The 20,889-nt window shown below is 40.1% G+C and overlaps 2 protein-coding genes and 1 long non-coding RNA gene across 3 annotated transcripts; 1 reads left to right on the forward strand and 2 right to left on the reverse strand.

The window, feature by feature from the left end:
* Positions 1-5,105: 5,105 nt before the first annotated feature.
* On the forward strand, positions 5,106-5,621 carry LOC309486044. Its single transcript, XR_014201372.1, has 3 exons — positions 5,106-5,225; positions 5,301-5,404; positions 5,487-5,621. It is a non-coding gene; the product is annotated as an uncharacterized lncRNA (long non-coding RNA).
* A 5,789-nt stretch (positions 5,622-11,410) lies between these two features.
* On the reverse strand, positions 11,411-15,748 carry LOC309486879 (uncharacterized protein; the record flags this gene model as incomplete). Its single annotated transcript, XM_082154346.1, has 2 exons — positions 11,411-11,535; positions 11,819-15,748. The coding sequence occupies one exon, from the start codon at positions 15,746-15,748 to the stop codon at positions 12,095-12,097; it is 3,654 nt and encodes a 1,217-aa protein (XP_082010472.1). The 3' UTR covers positions 11,411-11,535; positions 11,819-12,094.
* An 821-nt stretch (positions 15,749-16,569) lies between these two features.
* On the reverse strand, positions 16,570-18,671 carry LOC309486880 (uncharacterized protein; the record flags this gene model as incomplete). Its single annotated transcript, XM_082154347.1, has 2 exons — positions 18,508-18,671; positions 16,570-18,224 (listed from the first exon to the last, which is right to left on the reverse strand). Exon 2 carries the CDS (start codon positions 18,010-18,012, stop codon positions 16,570-16,572), a length of 1,443 nt encoding a protein of 480 aa, XP_082010473.1. The 5' UTR covers positions 18,013-18,224; positions 18,508-18,671.
* Between the last annotated feature and the right edge of the window lie 2,218 nt (positions 18,672-20,889).

Here is a 20,889-nt window from a genome sequence, read left to right on the forward strand (position 1 = left end):
GTTATGTTCCTGAAAACTGGTGCACACTACATTAACCCTCTGAGGTCTGAGGGGTTTTTGGGGTCTTTGAGATGTTCTGACATGCCCTGACATTTGTGCTTTTTTCAGTTGCTTATAAACATATTAATGGCAAAGGTGTAATTACACTCTATTTAGCACAAACAGGGCTACCATAATATGTGAGCAACATGCATGTACATGTTTGTATTTTTGAGAGAATAATGTTTATGCATGGTTATTGAAAAAACTAAAGTTTCTGAAATAAGGCCACAAAACACATACTAAATATGTGACAATAAGACTTTTGACTAATTGATGTCGTTGCCTAGAGTTTTTTCTTCAAAATGATGTGAAAATCATCCTGCCCTTATCATTCACATAACACAATACATTGATTTAAATCTTGTAAAACACTTTTTGTTTGTAAAGGCAATATGCGCAAGGGGCGTCAACCATTCAACAGCATCATGCATATGACAATGGGGCCCGCATACTTAATGAGCCATTCATTCAGGTGTGTCACCTATAGCCACAAGAAAGAATGCAAGAGCAATATATATATATATATATATATATATATATTCTACCAAATTGGTTCACAGTTGGAAGCATGTCCATTTTTTTTTTTTTTTTTTTTTTCACAAATTTTGCTTGCAAATTGTATAATATCCAAGGAAAACATGTCTAGTAATTGTGCAGTTAATTCTCATACTGTATTTTCAGTTTTGGAATATGTATCCTCTCCCCAAATTTGTCAATAATAAAACACAATAAAAATTATTTAAAGAAAATGCTTATATTTACCTTTTAAAATTTGTTTACATCTACCTTGTAAATATATTTTTTTTATTAAAAAGGTTATAATTACAACAACATTTGAAGTGTAATCTTTCTTTGTAAAAACTAAAGTATACATTTTATCATACATATTTCAAAGTTAAGGATTCATTACTTCGAATATAGCCTACATTGACAAAATATACTATATTTAACATATTAGCAAAAATTGGCAAACAAAAGCTTATTTGAGGTGGCAGATATTTTACAGTAAAAATGTGTAATCTATCCAAAACTAATCAACGAAATGTTGTCTTTCATTTGTCTGTAACATAGGTCTTTCGTTTTTATTATAAGGAATATAAATGTTAATTTGCAGTTTAATACGTTGCTTATACAATACATTTTATTTCAACATATTTCAGTCGATTTTTACTCAGAATAGCAAAATAGTTTGCTAAAAGCAGATCATTCATTCACACACAGAAACGCAATTCAAATTTAAACTGTCTTTTTGCGAGTTGTGGTAAACAGCGCATCTCTGCCGTTCATTCATTCACACAGAAACGCGATTTACTTGAGAATGAAAAAAAAACTTACTACAGTATTCCATCCGTTGCTCCTCGAAATACCAGCACTTCTGAGGTACGTTTTCCATTATTATTATTCCTCACAGCTAGGGCTGCTCGATTATGGAAAAAATCATAATCACGATTATTTTGGTCAGTATTGAAATCACGATTATGTAACACGATTATTTCACATGACTTTGGGAACGTGTTGCATTTATTAAAAAGACACGGTAACACTTTACAATAATGTTAACTCGTTAACATTAGTTAATGTATTAACTAACATGAACTAACAATGAGAAATACATTTGTTACAGTATTTATTAATCTTTTTTAATGTTAGTTAATAAAAATACAGCTGTTCATTGTTTGTTTATGTTAAGTTTACAGTGCATTAACTAATGTTAACAAATACAACCTTTCATTTTAATAACGTATTAGTAAGTGGTGAAATTAATATTAACTAAGATTAGTAAATGCTGTAGAAGTATTGTTCATTATTGTTAACTAATGCTAATTAATGAACCTTATTGTAAAGTGTTACCAAAGACACCTTTCAACAATTCTTAAAAAATCGAAATTTGAACATTGATTGTACTTTTTGAACTATAATAAATAATATAGTATTTTAATATATTCCCGCAGGTCTACCACTTATAGCCTAATGCGGGAAATTCCCCCGCAAACATTGATTCACTTTAGCATGTAGATTGTATGAGTAGCCTAAATGAATCCACACAGATTATAAAATCAAATCAATAATTTTAAAACTTTCTCCAAGACGCAATTTCACAAACCGCGTGAGTGTTCAGCGGTGATGCGTCTTCTCTCTCTCTGTCTCTCAAAATGCGCTGGACAAGGCAAGCGTCGAAACTACACATTCGCGTTCAGGAGTCGGGACATGATGGAATTGTCACTTGCACAATCGGGCCAGCATTGCATCGTAACTAAAGTTGATAATTTTTACTTCGTTTTAAGTTTTAGCAGTTTAAACATTCAAGCTGAGAGAGTTTATGGCATCGGGAGGGGCGGATGTGCGCGTGCGCGCGTCATTCAGAACACAAGACAAAATAAGAGCGTTCTTTCAAAACAGAACATGGCAAAATAATCGTTTTTTACTCGATTATACTATTTTGGTGATCGTTGGGAGCAAAAATCGAAATCGAAATCGAAATTCAATTAATTGCACAGCCCTACTCACAGCGCTGCGAGACAGTGTAGACAAGTACACTTATCTGAATAAACTTGATGTGTTTTCTCGAGCTGATATGTGGGCGTTCACAGTTTGTATGGGATCGTCTCAGTCATTTGCGTTTGAATAGCGCGCGCTCTCCGTGGGCGGGGCCGAACCCTTTCACGCATAGTGGTCACTACAGTGGACAGCTATTAAAAAAGCATTTTCTTGAATTTGCACGGGTTTTTATGGCAAAGTTGCACATCAATCTCTTCATTGGACCCTGGTGCATCATCCTATAAATTGCAATCAAGTGGCAAGCCTTTGTGTTTCGATTTTTTCCCCCTCCAAACCAAGATGGCCAAGGGTCAGTCAGACATGCCAAGTTGCTCCAGAATATCCACCCATTCCTTCTATCCTAGGAGACTCTTGTAGGTAAAAAAAATATTGCAGCATAAAGCAATATCTAATGAGTCATATCACAGTAAAATTTTCCAAGTTTTGATTTTAGATTGAGAGAAAACTCTGATTAATCACATGTCCACTGTATTGGACGTCATGCATGCAATGGCTATATTTCAGATACAATTCATAATTATAATGTGAATATTGTTTTTGAAATTTAAAACTTAAAAACTTAATATGCATTGACTTTTTCTACTGTAAATAAATGTATTTGTATTATTAGAATGTAATTTTCATTGACATCGAAAAAAGTCATGTGATTACATAATGTATGACACTTGTAATGCATTACTTTACTTGTTAGATCAAAAAGTAATCTGATTTTATAATGCATGTTATTGTAATGCATTTTTTACTCATAACATCAAAAAGTAATCTGATTACATAATGCATGTTACTTGTAATGCGTTTCCTTTCTCATAACATCAAAAAGTAATCTGATTATGTAATGTGCGTTATTGTAATGTGTTTTTTTACTCATAACATCAAAAAGTAATCTGATTACGTAATGCATGTTACTTGTAATGCGTTTCTTTACTCGTTACATCAAAAAGTAATCTGATTAGGTAATGCATGTTACTTGTAATGCGTTTCTTTACTCGTTACATCAAAAAGTAATCTGATTAGGTAATGCATATTACTTGTAGTTAATTACTTGTTAGATCAAAAAGTAATCTGATTAGGTAATGCATGTTACTTGTAACACATTACTTTACTTGTAACATCAAAAAAGTAATCTGAATGCGTTATGCATGTTACTTGTAATGCGTTACCCCCAACACTGATCATTTCAGATGAGATTGAAAAAACGTATCGCTAGGTTTTCTCAGAGGAGGGCTATGATAGAAATGTGCATGTCCATCTTGAACATAATCAGAATTATCAGCTAATAAGGGTAAATCTCCATACTCTGGTGCACTGGAGGGAGCATCTGAGTGGTTTCCACAGTTGTACCTTGACAGGCTGTAGAAAATTCTGATGGAATCACGTCCTCATGTTCTGATATCAAAGATACGCAAAGTGCAACTTGTATGAAGTTGTATGAAGCCATTGCAATATTTTGCATTTATATTTTTTGTATATATTTTATAGTTTTCACATTATTTGATATAATTGCATTGATTAGTTTGTTAAATTCACATACTTTATCTGTTTGATTATTGTCTTATATGTAATACAGTATATCTTCAGTTTAAACCAACCGCATGCTGTCCACTCAAGTGGACATCTGAAGATCTCTTTGAAAAATTTGTAAAAAAAATAAATAAAAATCAATTCTTGTTTTTCATGCCCTAAGAGCAATAAAAACACATAGGAAAAAAATCCTGACTGAGGGTATCATAATTCATGCATGAAAGGGTTAAAACGTAATGAGCTGAGATGAGCTCGACTGGAATCGCTCTCTTTTAATACAGATTTCACAAGATGAGAATATTTGTTTTTTATATAAATTACTTCATTTAAAAGAAGAGAATTCAAGCTTCATGCCTGTGTGTCTGTATGCCTGTTTGACTGAGTATTGGCTGAGTTATTGTTCATTTTCGGACGCGTTTCAGAATGGACTTCACTGGCAGAGAGAAGGCAGAACTCGCTTCGTGTTTATTTTTCTTTATTTGGCAAAAAGCACAACACTTTGTTTTTATTGTGAGTATACACAAAAATAATACACATTTAACAGAATCGATTGATGTATGGAACTCCTATGGAAAATCAAAGTCAACAGAGTATTTATGAGTTTCTTTTGCACTGATAAAAAAAAAGCGAGCTGGTATCGCCGGCGATACAGCCGACCTCAGGGGGTTAAATAACCCTTCAAACCAACATCTGATGTAAACTGTCCCATAAATTGTAAGAAAGGAGCTTAAGAAACAAGAACAATAAATCTTGTGCCTTAATAGTGTTAATGGTAGTTTTTACCCTGGAACAGCAAATGTGCTTGTTCAATCCTTAGTGCATGTCTCCAAAACATTGACTATCCTTGGCAACAGCGGAGCTTCTGAGGGCAGCTGTGGTGATGTGAAGAATTTACTAATTGGTGATTTTTTAGTGCATGGTCTTGGTGTACAGTATGTAAAGTCTTTGGGATGACCCACTTGGTAACCACACTCTTTTTTACAGATGAATGAGGATGAGCTTGTCTACACCTTCTCTCTTACCTACACCCCTGAGGCGTTTGCAGGGACTCCGATTACCCGGGCCAATGGTGCAATTGTAGCTGTTCAATGTCATTATCAAAGGTAGGGGATCTGTGACTTTCTGCACTTGCTTGTGCAACTGGGAGACTATTTAATGGGTACTTTCATGAACCGCAGGCTCCAAAATGTAAGCAGTGATGCCTTGAGGCCAACATGGGTCCCTTATTCCTCAACAGAGGCTGATGGAGAAGTCTTGCTGTTCTCCCTGAAGATCATGATGGGTTGGTACAGGTTTTCTTTCAATAAAATAAACCTTTGCAATTGTGGCTGTGCCTAAAGTGTTTTTTTTTTTTTTTTGCATAGATGATTGGGCCTATCAGAGGCCTTCATACTCCTATTTCCTGGGTGGTGTTATTAACATCGAGGCATCTGTGAAGCAGTACAATCATGTGCCTCTGCGTGTGTTTGTGGACAGCTGTGTGGCCACTCAAGTACCCGATGTGAACTCCCTTCCGAGATATTCCTTCATTGAGAATCACGGGTAAGGTCATGGCCCTTGATGCGGTAGGACTGTTTAAGTTGCCTCTTGTAACCACTTTGTCACAGTCATGGGTAAGGTCTAGTTGCTTGATGCTCTACAGTTGACATTCATGAGTTGCTCTTTGTGAACTTTGTCGTCAGGTGCTTTGTGGATTCCAAAACTACAGCTTGCAGCTCCCGCTTCATGCCTCGGCCCCAGGTTGACAAGATCCAGTTCCAGCTGGAGGCGTTTATGTTCCAGGAGGGCAACAGTCCTTCTGTATGTACTATGAATATCATGAGTTAACTTGACTTCTCCTCCCATCTGCTTTGGTTTTGTGACTTGTCTGTCATCCCTTGCAGATCTACATAACATGTATTCTGAAGGCAACTCTTGCTTCTGCACCCAGTGACGGAATCCTGTTCCTTTGCCAATGGGTATGTGAGGTGTTTTTTTTCTTCTCTAGGCATTCAGTGGGAAGGCAAGGCCTTACTTGGTCCTGTAATGGTTCAAGGGCGAAAGGAAGGTTCTCAATAAAACTGACAAATCAATCCTTGGTTGTATCTGACTTGTCAATTTGCTGCGTGTCTGGGTTAAGTGCTTTTGACTTTGAAAAAGTGCCTCATTCTGACAATGTGATGAAACTGATAGTCGTCCTGTACTTTTCAAGTCCTATATAGAATGCAACCATAGTGTTTCTGAAGTTAATAATCTCTCTATGGACAAAGTGAAGCTTTAAATGATGAACATTTAACCCTCTGGGGTCTGAGGGGTTTTCTGGGCCCTGGAGGTGTTCTGACATGCTCTGACATTTGTGCTTATTTCTGTTACTTGTGACATTTTCATGGCTAAAGTCTAATTACACTGTATTCAGCACAAACTTTGCTACAATAATATATCAGCAGCATGTATGTAAAAGTTTGTAGTTTTGAGATAATGACATTTATGCGTGGTTTGTGAAAATACAAAAAAAAAATTGTCACTGAAATAAGGCCATGAAACCCATACTGATTATTTCTTCACAAGACTTTTGAAAAATGTATCACGTAGCCTAGAATATTTGCTCCCAAACTATGTGAAAATCATCCTGACTGCTCATTCAGAGAAGACAATATATTGATTTAAAATTTCTAAGACGTGTTTTGTGTCAGAAAGCTTTATGCGAAGGGGCGTGATCACCTCATTAATATGTAAGCTTTTCACACCTGACAAAGACACTCCCCTAACAGCCCTATTAGGAGCGATCAGGCCCTATCATTCTGAGCAACCTTGCACAAAGAATGAGGAGATTTAAAAAATAATGTTTTTTTGATTGTTTGGATTTATTTACAACACAACATAATCCAAAGATACACAACAAATGACAAAAAAGCACACTATTGAAAACAATCATCCAAAGACAGAGACCTTTGTGCCATTCCTAAAAATATTGTACATACCTTTCATTTCCAAGGTGTTTGATTTTCACTTTACCATGTTCATATACAGAGACTCATGTGAATGTTGAAGTCAGCAGGACTCAGTGGCATCTGGTCCCAGAAAGAAAAAAAAAGTGAACATACTGATATCAAGAGAAACTATAGGGAATATAGTTCTAAAATTTATTGGGAATACATTTTAGATTTTTCTGGTTAAAATTGCTTTTTAAAATTCATAGAATACACACACACACAAATGTTTCCAACAATATATAATATAATGAACACCAGATATGTTGTGCCTTGTAAGCATAGGCTGTGCTGCATAAAATAATACAACAATAACCTATAGCTGCATATAAATCTTCCAAAAGATTTCAGTAACAACTACGCTAGAGAAAAATATATTGATTATCATATGTTACTTCAAATGTTTCCATTCGTTATGATGATATGAAATGAGATAATAGTAAAAACATGAAGCCTTTGTTTGCTTGGTTTTGCTTTTCAAACGCGATCGTTTCAAACGCGATTGCAATACATTAAAAACCAGAGCTCGCTCCAAAATATGAAACATTATGGTTACCATATTATACATATCTACGTTTGAGCAGATATCCACAAACACAGTAACAGTAAACACGGGTCCAAATATTATAATATTCACCATATATCTAGCAACAGTTCAACTGCAATGTGAAGTTTATGCAACAATAACATGAACTAATAATTAAGAATTTCTTACCTTACATCTTTCTTGTCTTCAAATCGCGTTCTTCTGAGGTAAATCCAAGGTAAACAGCACATCACAGGACAAACACAGTCTTCCAAACTCGATGAAAAGCAGAGAGGAGTAAGTTCCCGAAGTCTCTGGTTCTTTGTTTTGAGGTAATGAGGGTGTTTACAGGTCTGCGTTCTGCCGCGTGGATCATTTGCATGTCAATCGCTCGTGCGCGCCTGGGTGTGGTCACATTATAGTTAATTAGGACGCGTTTGAGAAACTGTACATGCCGCTGCTTTCTTACGGATTATTTAAACAGAGAATATTTGTTTTTTTATATATTTCACATACTTTAAAAATAGAGACTCCAAGTGTTGTATAGACATGTGTTTCAAGACTGTGTGGCAAACATTCGCTGAGTTACAGGTCATTTTCTGTCGTGTTTCAGAATGAGTTTCTCATTGAGAGAGACGGCAGAATGCGCATCATGTTTATTTTCTTTATTTTACGAAAAACACAACCTTTTGTTTTTATTATGAGTGTACACAAATAAAAGAAGACATTTAACAGTTTTTAAATATGTGTAACACTTGCATTTATGACAAAAATCGACGGAGTTATTTGAGTCAATAAAAACAAAAGTGAGCTGGTATCGCCGGCGATACCGCCGACCCCAGGGGGTTAAGACCGCTAGTGAAAGCTCATGGTTGTGCTTTTGAAGCCATTAGTTTGTTACAATTTGTGGTTACACTTTTTGGGATATGGACTGTCCATATGTAACTTCAACTACATGTCAACTAATACTCAGTATTAATAGACTGTTAGGAGGTTAAGTTGATTTGTTGTTGCCAAGTTACTTATAGTCAGTGGAATGTCTTTTGGGGGACCAACAAAATGGTGTTAGCAGATATTAAGCAGACAGTCTATTAATCTAATGACAGTTAGTTGACATGTAGTTACTTAGTAGAATGTCTAAAGTGTTACCCAATTTGTTTAAAAATTCTTGGAGAAAATCATTACCACTAATGCAGCATTTATATAGCGCTTTCATTTGTACTACTGTGCCCCCAAAGACTTCACAATCATATCAGGGTGTTCCCTGCAGAGCTCTTTTGGAAAGATTTGTTTGCCAAATTAAGAGTACCATCCTTCCGATGAGACATTAAACCGAGGTCCTGACTCTGGTCATTAAAAATCCCATGATACTTGTAAAGAGTAGGGGTGTAACCCTGGTGTCCTGGCCAAATTTCCTCCATTGGCCCTTGCCAATCATGGCCTCCTAATAATCCCCATCTATTGAATCGGCTCCATCACTTTCTCCTCTCCACCTATAGCTGATGTGGAGAGCGCACTGGCGCCGTTTTACTGTGGCTACCATCACATCATCCAAGTGGTGGTTAAGGAGAGATCCCCTGATATGATTGTGAAGTCTTTGGGGGTACAATATTTTGGGGATATTTAATTTAATTTGATCAATCAATAAATTCCTCTTGAAACAAACTTTGTTGTATTATTTTAATTTAATACTGTGAAGCTGCTTTGATACAATCTGTATTGTGAAAAGCGCTATACAAATAAACTTGACTTGACTTGACTTGACAATAGTACAAATGAAAGCGCTATATAAATGCCTCATAAGTGGTAATTAATTTCACCAGGATTTTTTCTGTTAAACAAATTGTGTAACACTTTATTTCAATAGTCCACATTAGACATTCTTAACTAAGTAACTTTGCAGCTGCATGTCAACTAACTGTCATTAGATTAGTAGTGACAGTTAGTTGACCACTCAGACAAGGGCGCAGGTTGATGTTTTAAGGTGCTGTACGGTTTCTTCCAAAATCAGACATAGTAACTACTTTCTCAGGTTGTGGTCTGATCTGTCTGACCCGAGTGGAACTCAAGGATGTGCTGATAACCTTTCTGATATTATTGATTTTCTCAGAGGAGGAAGCAAACTCACTGCATTTGCTGTGTGAGAGCAATTCATTGGGAATCTGGCTTGGGGGGTTGTCAGTCTGTTCATAATATTCGAGAAAGTCTGTCTTTGCCTAGTTCCATATTGAAAGCATGGATGCTGTCTTTGTAGATGTTATAATGGACTACAAGTTTTGTCTTCCGCCACATGCGCTCTGCTTTTCTGCATTGTCTTTTCATATTTTTCTTCAAGGTGCTTTTTGTCTGCCACTCTTCTTCCTGACTTTCACTGGAGCAATATCATCAATTACACTTTAAACTTATGAGTTAAAAGAAATAAAGGAGAAAATCCACAGAGTCAGCAGATATGCTTGGTGTTAAAGATATAGCCTTCATAAATAGTACACTAGTGGTCTCATTTAAGCATCCCTTCTTAACACACAGATCTAGCTTCAATTGCAGGTGAGATCAATATATCAAAGAAAATACAGAAATGATCGGACAGTGCTACATCCTTAATAACAATCAATGAAATGTTCAGTGTCATAATGTAACGGAGTACAAATACTTCGTTACTGTACTTAAGTAGAAATTTCACGTGTCTGTACTTTACTTCGCTATTTAAATTTATGTCAACTTTCACTTTTACTCCACTACATTTCCTAGATAAAATGTATACTTTTACTCCGATATATTTCCACTAAGCATTTTCGTTACTCGTTACTACAAAATAAAATCAGAACGGGAGGTTTGGCTGCTCCTAGATTGCATTACGCACGCTCCGCACGGCGCGTGCTCTATTTCAGCGTATGCTTGTTTGTTGCCATGCCAAAGGAGGAGGAAGCACAACTGAAACCGTCATGGAAGCACGAGCAACTACTGGAAGACCTCCCGTTATTGTAGACGACCACCCTGACGATAGTGGTGAACTCGGTAGTGGTGAAGAAGATAACGTTATAATACACCCGTAGCCGTATTTGCAATACATGTTAATAATAATAATGACTGGCGTATTAGTAGCTGCTGGACATAGGTGGCCTGTGTGTGTTGCACACTTAAAACAGACTCCGTCTTCTCTTTTGCAACTTCATTTAGCCAGTTCTGTTGGAATTATAATTTTTTTACACGAAGCAACACACCATTTTATACCATCAGTGATATAGCCTACGTTCACTTCACTTGGCTCAGCCTATGTCTCTTTTTTTTTCTTTTTTTTTTCTGGCCTATGACATCATCGTAGATGAACTTTCACCACTCAGTAACATAAATCAGAATAATATCCAGGATATTTATAAAATTAAATTACAATGAAATTATCAAATAATACTTCTAGAATGAAATTATAAAATAATACTTCTAAATAATACTTCTAGGTCGCAACATGTGTGTGTGTGTGAGATGGTGACCTGGGGAGTAAGCCCTACAAATGCTCATACCACATGACCAAAATGTTCTCCCTACCAGCAGGTCTTTTTTTTTTAAGTTATTATTTATTTTTCATTATTACCTTAAGTTCATATAAAAGTGAAATTTCTGTTTCAGTTTTTTTTCTTTTCTTTGATGTCAGCTCAAAAAGACTGTGATTTTGATTTGATGAGTGAGATTAAGAAGATATGGGAAGTTGGAACTCTGAATATACTTTACTATGAGAAAGCCACAATAAAGTTCACAATCAAAGTTCTAACCGCTTGCTTTACAAAAAATAAATAAGTTTTGTTCCGTCCTTGTTACAACCCTTTGTGTAAATTGACAGACAGTTTAACTCCTCCTCTAGTCACCACACTGGACGAAGGTGAATCGTTTACTTCTTTAATGATGACCAAAAGTAGGGTAAAACTGAAAACAAATATATACATAAATGAGTACTAAATCAATCTTCACATTGAGACTGTTCACATGTTTTAAACAATACACGTACAAATAACTTGTTATTTTACACAATGAAATGGCTATTTAAAGGTTTTTAGTCATAACTTAGCTCAGACTATTCTGATTATACCACAGCCGGCATAAGTGAACATCCGGAAATTATACAACAATTTTAATAACATTACATCTCATCTTACATGAAAATATTCCTCTGCATAGATAGATGACATGTTAAAGAACATTTACATACCGACGATGCTCGTTTATAGCTTGAACGTGAGCAGAAGGACTTAGTTCGACTTAGTTAGTGTCTTGTGTACACGAACACAAGACGCAGCTGTCTGAAGACATTACTGAGCGCTTCCCGATGACATCATTAAAGGAAGCCGCAGAACAAACGTGGCTGTGATTTCTTTAGTATACCACAAGGGGGAGACAACAAGTAACAATACAGAACACTCCCCGTCTGGTGTCCCTGGATACCATTACTTAATATACCATACATGTCTGAAAGGGCAGAAGTAGTCTAGTCTTCGGATGGTAAAAGGAGGACCAACTCTGTAACTGGCCTCAGGAACACTTTAACCCCGTCTGGGTGTGCTACCATCACTTCCACTTTGCGGACTCTACCGTCCTTGCTGGGAAACACTTCTGCGATGCGCCCTATAGGCCATGTGTTTCTTTTGGCTTGATTGTCCTTGATGAGCACTACACTCCCTTTAGTGAGATTTGGCTTGTCAGACTGCCATTTTCTTCTTGTCTGCAGAGTGGACAGGTATTGTTTCTTCCATCTGTCCCAGAAGGTGTTGGCAAGACTTTGTACCTGTCTCCACTGACGTTTGTACAAGTCTTTGCCATCAAAGTCGCCTGGAGGAGCAAGAGAGGGACCAGTTTTTTGTGTTAACAGAGTTGCAGGGGTGAGTATAAATGGTTCGTCTGGGTCTGTAGACACTGGTACGAGCGGTCTGGAATTTACAATGGCGGTCACTTCAGCCATCAAGGTGACTAGGACCTCATGTGTGATTCTTGAAGACCCAAGCTGTAAGAACATCGAGTCCAAGATCTTGCGTGTCAGCCCTATCATCCTTTCCCAGGCTCCGCCCATATGGGAGGCGTGAGGGGGGTTAAACTCCCACACGCAACCCTGATCTGTAAGAAACCTCTCCACTTTACCCTTGATGTTGGAAGGGATCAGTAGCTCATGACAGGCTCCGACAAAGTTAGTTCCCCTGTCTGAGTGTAGTTGTTTGACCGGTCCGCGTATGGCGATGAACCTTCTCAAGGCACTGATAAAGGAAGAAGTGTCCATAGATTCGATGATTTCGATGTGGATGGCACGAATGCTTTGACAGCAGAACAAGACCGCCCATCTTTTACTGTCTGCATGACCCCCCCGTGTGCGTCGTGAAGAGACTGACCATGGTCCAAAGACATCAAGTCCAACGTACGAAAACGGAGTATCCGTGTTGAGGCGGCAGTCGGGTAAGTCGGCCATTTTCTGAGTTTCGCAGGTGCGCCGGAGTCTACGACAGGTGACACATCTGAAAATAAGACTGTTCACACACCTTTTTCCACCCACAATCCACAAGCCGGCAGAACGAATAGCGCCCTCTGTAAAGAGACGTCCCTGATGTTGAGTCCGTTCATGATAATGGCGCACAAGAAGAGTGGCAATGTGGTGACGACCAGGAACTATTATAGGTTGCTTCTCCTCGCATCTTATACTAGCCTCTGTGACGCGTCCGCCCACTCTAATGAGACCGTTTGTGTCAATGAAAGGGCTCAGGGCTCTGATGGGGCTGTCCTGTGGAAGAGATCTTTGATTCCTGATACACTGCAGCTCTTTTGCGTAAGTCTCCTCTTGGACGGTACGTATGATTGTGTTTTGGGCCTTGGTGAGCATCTCCACCGTGTTATCTTGGGGGCAGTGATGCCATCCGTTGCAACCCTCACGAGAATCCTCTGTATTCTTCCTGTAGAGGCGGACTATATGGGTAAGACATGAAATGGCACGGGTGAGTGACTTCCAGCTTGAGAAGCGGCAAAACCGTTGGGACCCAAGTAGTCTCTCCCTGGCAGTTGTGCTCAGGGTAGTCACAAGGGGGCGGACATCTACATCCTGTTCTGGCTTCACTAGGTCAAAGGTGACCTGCTTGTTGTGCGTTTGCTCGGGCTGTGACAGGAGAGCTGGACCTGTGAGCCACATGGTGTCTTTGAGGCGTGCTGCTGAGATGAATCTCGTTGCGTGATCAGCGGGATTGTTGTCCGTTGATACAAAGTGCCACTGTGTGGGGCTGGAGAACCTTCTTATCCGCTGCACTCTGTTGTTCACGAAGACATAAAATCTACGCTTTTCATTGTGGATGTAACCCAACACTACCTTACTATCCGTGAAGTAGCTGATGTCATCTATCTGAATGTCCAGTTCAGCTGTAATGAACTCTGCGATGTCCACTGCTAACACGGCAGCACATAGTTCCAACCGCGGGATAGTCAACTCTGGTCGAGGGGCTAGTTTTGCTTTGCCTAGAACAAAGCTTATGTGGCAGCTTCCATCTTGATCAAAGAGCCTTAAGTAGGCCACAGCTGCTACTGACTTGACTGATGCATCCGAGAAAATGCATAGTTCTCTGCGTTGGGCTGTGGGTGGGGAGACCTGTGTATAGGACCTAGGTATCTTTAGGTTTCTGAGTTCTTGGAGTGATTCTCTCCATGCTGTCCATAGCTGCTCTTTCTCGGCAGGTAGCGGTGCATCCCAGTCGTGACAGTCAACTGTTAATTCCCGAAGTATGGTTTTCCCCTGCAACAAGATCGGGGCGACGAATCCCAAGGGGTCATACAGGCTGTTAATGGTTGACAAGACTCCACGTCGCGTAAAAGGTTTGTGTTCATCAGACACCTGAAATGTGAATGTGTCGTTCTTCAGGTCCCAACTGACACCTAAACTTCGCTGCATGGGGAGATCGTCGGCTCCCGGATCTAGATCCTTTAGGTCGCTGGCATGATCGTCTGAGGGGAAGGCCGCCATGACTTCTGCATTGTTTGACGCGATCTTATGCAGCCTGAGATTGGAGCGTGCCAGCATCTGCTGTGCCCTTTTGAGCAGATCGATGGCAGCTGAAGCTGAAGGTAGAGATTTTAATGCATCATCTACGTAGAAGTTCCTCTCCACGAATCTTCTAGCATCTCCTCCAAAGATCTCCTCTCCCTCTTGCGCAGTCTTTCTCAGTCCAAAAATAGCTACTGCCGGTGAAGGACTGTTGCCAAAAACATGCACACGCATTCTATATTCCTTGATGTCTCTGTTAAAGTCATTATCTTGATACCACAGAAAACGTAAGAAGTTTCGGTGGTCTGGTCTGACAAGGAAGCAGTGGAACATCTGCTGGATGTCCGCTGTGACGGCAACAGAGTCCTGGCGGAAACGAAGGAGCACGCCTAGGAGGTTATTATTCAGGTCTGGACCAGTCAGGAGGACATCGTTAAGAGAGACGCCATCGTGCTTAGCACTTGAGTCGAAGACTGCTCTGATCTGTCCAGGTTTCTTAGGGTGATACACCCCAAAAATAGGTAGATACCAGCACTCCTCCTCAGGTTCGAGTGGGGGTGCTTCTTCTGCATGCTCATTCTGAAATATCTTTTGCATAAATGCGAAGAAATGTTCTTTCAGCTCTGGTTTCCTGTTGAAGGAGCGCTGCAGTGATCTGAAACGGTTAAGGGCTTGAGCCTTGTTGTTGGGCAGGCGACGTCTCTGTGTCTTAAAGGGTAAGGGAGCCGTCCAACTGTTATCTTTATCTTTGTAAAACCCTAGTTCCATGATGTTCAGAAATGCCACGTCTTCAAATGAAGGTGCAATTTTGTCGTCGTCTTTGGATCTCTGAAACACAGAGCATCCTATGTGGTCTTTGCTGTCCTTACAGATGAGAGACCCAGTGTTGTCATGTGTTTCTTTCACAAAGTAGTGGTTGGGACATGGCTTGAAGAGGGATGCTCGTCCATTTTCCAGGGTGTTAGTGTAAAAGGTGTTTACTGTGTCTGGTTTGCGGACCTTACCAAGGCAGACACTGCCCACTATAACCCAGACCAAGTCGAGCTTTTGTGCGTATGGAGAGTCGTGCGGGCCGTTAATTTGTTTACGCACTTTATGGACTCTGATGAGGTCTCTGCCAAGCAGCAACATTATGGGTGCCTGGGGTTGTAGAGTAGGAATCTGATTTGCGATACATTTTAGGTGCGTGTGTTGAACAGCTACCTCTGCAGTGGGAATTTCAGATCGGTTGTTGGGGATTTGGTTGCACTCTATCAGAGTAGGGAGGGAGAGAGTAACTTCTTCATCCAAAGACTGTACCTGGAAGCCATGCGCTCTTCTCCCTGACTTCTCCACTACTCCCGCACATGTCCTGAGCGAATATGGAGAACGGTCACCTTTAACATTGAAGAGCTCGAAGAATTCAGATCTTACCAGGGACCGGTTACTCTGTTCATCCAGTATGGCGTACAGTTCGACTGCTTTATCCCGTTGGCCGGTAGGGAAGACTCTGACCAAACAAATCTTAGAACAGGATCTTCCAGTCGTGTCTCCGCCACAAACTTCTGTACACTTTGATGTCACTGCAACGCTTGGACCGACACTCTCATCCTCCCCGCCATGCTCGTGTGTAAGTTTGAGGGTCTTGGTGGACCATGGAGCGGGCCCCGGGTGTAGAACCGAATGGTGTCTGTCGTCGTCACACTCGGTGCATCTAACATTCTTTGCACAGTTCTTCGCGAGATGAGATGTTGACGCACAACAATGGAAACAGATGCCACTTTGTTTTAGAAAGGCTTTTCTCTCCTCGAGGGGTCTCTCTCTGAACGCACGGCATTTGTAAAGGGGGTGGGGCTTCTTATGAATAGGACATGTCTTTGCTGGGTCTTCTATCTTTGTGTGTGTAGGGTCAGCTGGTGTAACTATGGCTGATGAGATGTCAGTCTTATGGACTGATACAGGTGTACGGTAGCTCATGTTTTTATGAGTATATTTGTCTGTCTTGATCTGATCTCCAGTACAAGGAACAAACATGAAACTCGGGTCGTTACGTGTCCTTGCTTGCTGGGAGAAAAGTTGACAAAGAAAGAGAATGGAGGGAAGGCAACTCTGTAGTTGTCTTTGTAGTTGGAGCCTTGTGTCATCCATCTTTCTTGCAAAGCAAACGGTAGCTTCTGTACGATGTTGCTTATGCCGCGTGCTGTGTCTAGATATGCAAGGCCTGGGAGTTCACCTTCTGATTTTACAGCTTGTAGCTCTGTCAGCAAGTCCGCCAGCTCCCTGAGTTTCTGATTGTCTTTGTTTGAAATCCTTGGAAAGTTATCTAATCTCCTCCATAGTGCGTCCTCGATGACTTCGGGTGCACCGTAGCACTCTTCTAGTCTCTCCCACACGATTAACAGCCCTTTTCCTGGGTCGTTGACGTGTACAGCTCTCAAGCGTTTTGCATGTTCTGCTGATTCTGGCCCTAGCCACTTTACTAACAAGTCTATTTCTTCTTTTGCGGTCAGATTAAGGCCTCTGACAGTGTTCAGAAAAGACGCTCTCCATGCCCTGTAATTTCCAGGCTTATCATCAAATTTCAACAGTCCTGTTGAAACAATCTCTCGTCTGGCAAGGAAGCTTACAAAGTCTGTCACATTTTTATTTTCATTAAACGAACCTCTGAGTACCTCGTCTCGTTGTTCGCTATGGACAGACCTACTAGGCGGGTAGTGACGGCCGTCATAAGCCCCTGTGTGACTCTCATGATATGCTTGCTGGTGGTTATTCATAGGTGTGGCTAATGGCAGGTGATAGCTGTCGTATATTTTGTGACCCCGGAGCTCAGTGTATTTTCCGTCTCCTATTGGTGTGTGTGCGGGGTTCTTGCTTAACATGGAAGAACGGTGTGCTTCAATCTGTGGGTCTTCATTCCTTTCAGGCTTGATCTGCGTGGGTTGATAAGTGAGTGCTGTAGGTGCTTGCGGAGGGGGTGTTTGCTGAGGTTGGGTGGTAGTGGGGGAACCCTGTAGTTGTGCCCCTGGCTTTAGACTGCTGTCCAAAATACTATGTTTTTGTACATACTCTTCAGTCATTTGCATGGCGTTGTGAGATCGCTGCTCTGATCCACCCCTTAGCTTAGGGCAATGCCCATCATTCTCGTACTCCAAAGCCGCCTCTAAAGCCTCTGCTTTAGCTAAGGCCGCAGCTGCTGTTTTTTCTGCATTCAGTTTTTCCAATGATGCCTCCAATTGTGCTTTTTGAATTTTGATTTGCATCTCTTTTTCAGCGTATGCTACTTTTGCTCTGGCTGCTTCCGCTTCTGCGCGTGCCATGGCTGCGGCTGCACTAGATCTGCTAGAGCGGCTGGATGTGTGGGAAGCTTGAGATCTGGTTTTCCATGAGCCAACTGATTGTGTATCCTCTTGAAACATTGTGTGTGCTGGCTACCTTTATTCCAGCGGTACAGCGTGCGGGGGTCCAGGTCTGCTGTAGATCAGCTCGCTTATGAGTCGTCGTTTTACTGTTCCGTCCTTGTTACAACCCTTTGTGTAAATTGACAGACAGTTTAACTCCTCCTCTAGTCACCACACTGGACGAAGGTGAATCGTTTACTTCTTTAATGATGACCAAAAGTAGGGTAAAACTGAAAACAAATATATACATAAAGGAGTACTAAATCAATCTTCACATTGAGACTGTTCACATGTTTTAAACAATACACGTACAAATAACTTGTTATTTTACACAATGAAATGGCTATTTAAAGGTTTTTAGTCATAACTTAGCTCAGACTATTCTGATTATACCACAGCCGGCATAAGTGAACATCCGGAAATTATACAACAATTTTAATAACATTACATCTCATCTTACATGAAAATATTCCTCTGCATAGATAGATGACATGTTAAAGAACATTTACATACCGACGATGCTCGTTTATAGCTTGAACGTGAGCAGAAGGACTTAGTTCGACTTAGTTAGTGTCTTGTGTACACGAACACAAGACGCAGCTGTCTGAAGACATTACTGAGCGCTTCCCGATGACATCATTAAAGGAAGCCGCAGAACAAACGTGGCTGTGATTTCTTTAGTATACCACAAGGGGGAGACAACAAGTAACAATACAGAACAAGTTTACTTTTACTTCAATTACTTAAGTACATTAAATATCAGAAAATTACTTTTGATACTTAAGTACAGTATATATCAGATACTTTAAGACTTTTACTTAAGTAATATTCTAAAAGGTAACTTTCACTTCTACCAAAGTATTTTTCTAGTATGATACTTGTACTTTTACTCAAGTATTGCTTTCTAGTACTTTATACAACACTGGAAATGTTTAGACCCTTACTGATAAGTAAATCTAGAGTGTGTCCACAATTGTGTGTGGGTCCATGTAAATGCTGAGTCAGATCAAAAGTTTTTAAAGCAGTTTTGATTTCTTTTGCTATATTGTTTTCTGCATTATCTATGTGGATGTTAAAATCTCCAGCAATAGCAAAACAGTCAAACTAACCCTACCAGTCTACTAATACTCTACTAACACTCTAATGAGAGTTAGTAGACATGTAGGTGCAACGTTGCATATAGTCAACAGAATGTTAAAAAAGGGACCATCAAAATAAAGTGAAACTGAAAAAATTCCACTGTAAGTTAAATGAATGAGATATTACACATAATTTGGTAGTAAAACAAAGTGTTGTGCATGTTATTGGTGCAAAGATGTGAATGTGTGTTTTGTACAACATTTGCAACTGCATGTCATCACTTAAACTTGTTGCCTTGTCAATACGGCTAATTATGGGGGCACTCTGCACAATATTTTAAAAAATATACATCTCGTTTCAGATGTGTTGTGTTCCTGAAAACTGGTGCACACTACATTAAAATGTAAGATACGTCCCATATTGATGCCATTTAATAATAAAAATAATTAATTCATTCATTCATTCATTACATTTATATAGCGCTTTTCTCGGCACTCAAAGCGCTTTACATGAAAGGGGTGAATCTCCTCAACCACCACCAATGTGCAGAATCCACTTGGATGATGCGACGGCAGCCATATTGCGCCAGAACGCACACCACACACCAGCTTACTGGTGGAGAGGAGACAGTGATGAAGCCAATCAGTATATGGGGATGATTAGGAGGCCATGATGGATAGAGGCCACTGGGCAAATTTGGCCAGGATGCCGGGGTTACACCCCTACTCTTTCGAAAGACATCCTGGGATTTTTAATGACCACAGAGAGTCAGGACCTCGGTTTAACGTCTCATCCGAAGGACGGTGCTCTTTGACAGTAAAGTGTCCCCATCACTATACTGGGGCATTAGGACCCACACAGAGCACAGGGTGAGCACCCCCTGCTGGCCTCACTAACACCTCTTCAAGCAGCAACCTGGTTTAACTCTTGGCAATCTATTTCGTGCTCAAATCCATGGGCATGTCTTTTGCGTTTTGCCTCTTTGTAAGCTGTTCTAGCAGTAGTTTCAATCTGTTCAGCCTGTGCATTAACAACACTCTGTATGATTGTTTTCTGACTGCCTCTTTGCTAAATGCTTTCTGCTGCCATATGTGATTTAGTACGACTGTTGCTGTTTTGTTTAACTGGAGCCATGGATGTCACGGCACAACTCACTCACTCAGATGCTAATTTTATCCAAATGAACCGTTTGGTCAGGTCCAAGTGATCCCACTCTCGGACATGCGTGCGGCAGCCCAGTTTTTGATTTTTCATAATCAGCCACAGATATCCATAACAGAACACCCTTATCACCATGAGGGGATGTAGCTCAGTGGTAGAGTGCATGCTTTGCATGTATGAGGTCCTGGGTTCAATCCCCAGCCTCTCCAAAAATGTGGAACTTTCCATTACTTTCTTTGCTTGTTTCTTAAACCTCGGAACCAATTATGTACATAACAGAACACCTTTTTCAATGTAAGGGGATGTAGCTCAGTGGTAGAGCGCATGCTTTGCATGTATGAGGTCCTGGGTTCAATCCCCAGCATCTCCAAGTGATGTTGGTCTTTTAAAGGTAGGATCGGCAGTTTTTTTCAAAACATTTTTTTCCAAATTTGTTTAAACTTTCTTTATATACCAATACATAATTCAAATGTAAGTACTCTGAAAAAGAGAGTATAAAAGTGTCTGTAGTCCTCTCAGGGCGCAATAAACACAGCTACTTATTTCCATTCGGAACGAATGAAATGATTGGCTGGGCGACTGTCACTCTCCCTCGCTACCATGGCTACCACCCCTGCTGCTAAAGGAGCTGCCCACATGCGCGAACCTGTTTGA

Source organism: Leuciscus leuciscus (assembly GCF_965113295.1).
Source record: "Leuciscus leuciscus genome assembly, chromosome: 22".
Lineage (NCBI taxonomy): Eukaryota > Metazoa > Chordata > Actinopteri > Cypriniformes > Leuciscidae > Leuciscus > Leuciscus leuciscus.